Genomic DNA, 2,131 nt, shown 5'->3' with positions numbered 1-2,131 from the left:
TTAATCAAAAGCATACCTAAAACAATTATTTTCATAAACTTTTCTCAGCATTGACGATAGGCGCAATCAAGTTCTAGGCAAGAGGAAAGCAGTGGAAGATCGTGCTTTCGAGCGCAAACGTTCCCTTCAAGCTTCCAAAGATTTCCACAAATTCGCTGCGGAAGCTGACGATCTTGCCGTGTGGTTAAGCGATAAAACCAAAATAGCCGGCGATGAGAGTTACCGAGATCTTACCAATTTGCCGCGCAAGCTGCAGAAACACAAAGCTTTCGAGCGCGAGTTACGCGCAAATGAGGGTCAATTGCGTAACGTCAACAAGGAGGGGCAGGCATTGATAGCGACGAATAATCGTGTGCCTGCGGTGGAGAGGCGAATGGTCGACTTGAACCAAAAGTGGAGAGATCTATTGGCGCTCTCGGAAGACAAGGGACGCAAACTGGAACAGGCCTTGTCGCAGCGTGAACATAACCGCGCCATTGATGATGCCAAGCAAAAGGTGGCCGAGTTAGATGCTGCACTAAAAAGCAAGGACGTGGGCAACGATCTGCGCAGTTGCAAAGATTTGATAAACAAACATCAGTTACTCGAGTCTGAGATAACGGTGTGGGAACAAAAGATCGTCGAACTAGTTAGTACTGGTGACGAGATGGCACATGAAGGTCATTTCAATGCAGTGCACATCAAAGATGAAACAAAGGATATACAAAATCGCTTTAAGTTATTACGCGAACCAGTACAAAAACGTCGCGAGGAACTCGAAGAGAGCTTGAATTACCACAAGTTCGTGTTTGAGCTAGATGCCGAATTCCAATGGATCAACGATCACATGCCAGCAGCTAAGTCTAAGGAGCTAGGTCAAAACCTCCACCAAGCGCAAACTCTCTCGAAGAAACATAAAAAACTCGAGGCCGAAGTTAAGGGGCATCAACCCATGATCAACAAAGCTTTGCAAGCCGGTCAAACGCTGATTGCACAAAATCATCCCGAAAAAGAGAATGTAAAAGCCTTGAGTGCTAAGTTGGAAGATGCCTGGGCTGACTTGGAGAGCAATTCAAATGATCGCAGTAAGAAGCNACTCGAGGCCGAAGTTAAGGGGCATCAACCCATGATCAACAAAGCTTTGCAAGCCGGTCAAACGCTGATTGCACAAAATCATCCCGAAAAAGAGAATGTAAAAGCCTTGAGTGCTAAGTTGGAAGATGCCTGGGCTGACTTGGAGAGCAATTCAAATGATCGCAGTAAGAAGCTGGAGATGTCACTTAAGGCGCAGCAGTACTTGTCCGACGCCGGGGAGATTGAATCTTGGTTGGGTGAGAGAAGCAACGTCCTGCGCTCCACTGAGTATGGGCGAGATCGCGACTCTGCCGCCAAATTGCTGACCAAACACAAGACAATCGAACTGGAGCTGGACACGTACTCTGGTATTGTCACCGAAATGGGGCACAATTGTGCCGCCATGGTGGCCGCTGGACATCCGGACAGTAAAATTCTTGCTGCGAAACAACAACTTATCGAAAAAATGTTTAAATCACTACATAAATTGGCGCAACAACGACAAATGCGTTTGATGGAGAGCCTATACATGCACGAATACTTCCTGGAATCGGATGAGGTGGAACAATGGATTAAGGAACAAGAACAGGCAGCTTCATCTGAGGACTATGGACAAGACTATGAACATCTCCAATTGCTGCAAAATAAGTTCGATGATCTAAAACATCGCGTGGAAGTGGGTTCGGATCGAGTGAATCAGTGTGAAGTACTGGCCAAGAAACTTATCGAGACGGAGAGTCCATACGCCACAGATGTGGAGAGGCGTCAAGAACAGTTGAGGTGAGTAGATCATCATTATGCTACACGCGTATTTCCATTTCCCCCCCCAATTAATAAGAGATTTGTATGTACATTCATACTTATATATCTAATTCTAGGGAATCTTGGGAAAATCTGCTAAAATTACTCAACCAACGCGAGCAAAAGTTACACGCTGCCGGAGAAATACATCGTTTCCATCGCGACGTTGCTGAGGCGCTCTTCCGCATCCAAGACAAGAATGCAGCACTCTCCTCTGAGCTCGGAAGAGATTTGAACTCAGCACTAGCACTGTTGCGAAAACACGAAGGTTTCGAAA

The 2,131-nt window shown here is 46.2% G+C and overlaps 1 protein-coding gene across 1 annotated transcript; it reads left to right on the top strand.

The window, feature by feature from the left end:
* Positions 1 to 48: 48 nt before the first annotated feature.
* LOC108355723 (spectrin beta chain, non-erythrocytic 1-like) lies at positions 49 to 2,127 on the top strand (the record flags this gene model as incomplete). Its single annotated transcript, XM_017606860.1, has 3 exons — positions 49 to 1,039; positions 1,214 to 1,833; positions 1,932 to 2,127. Coding segments are annotated over 3 exons (1,807 nt in total), but the record flags the coding sequence as incomplete, so codon positions are not given.
* Positions 2,128 to 2,131: the final 4 nt, after the last annotated feature.

Source organism: Rhagoletis zephyria, unplaced genomic scaffold, assembly GCF_001687245.7.
Source record: "Rhagoletis zephyria isolate East Lansing unplaced genomic scaffold, Rhagoletis_zephyria_1.1 Rzeph_scaffold_49234, whole genome shotgun sequence".
NCBI classification, from domain to species: Eukaryota; Metazoa; Arthropoda; class Insecta; order Diptera; family Tephritidae; genus Rhagoletis; species Rhagoletis zephyria.
This window is presented reverse-complemented; position numbering and strand designations above follow the sequence as displayed.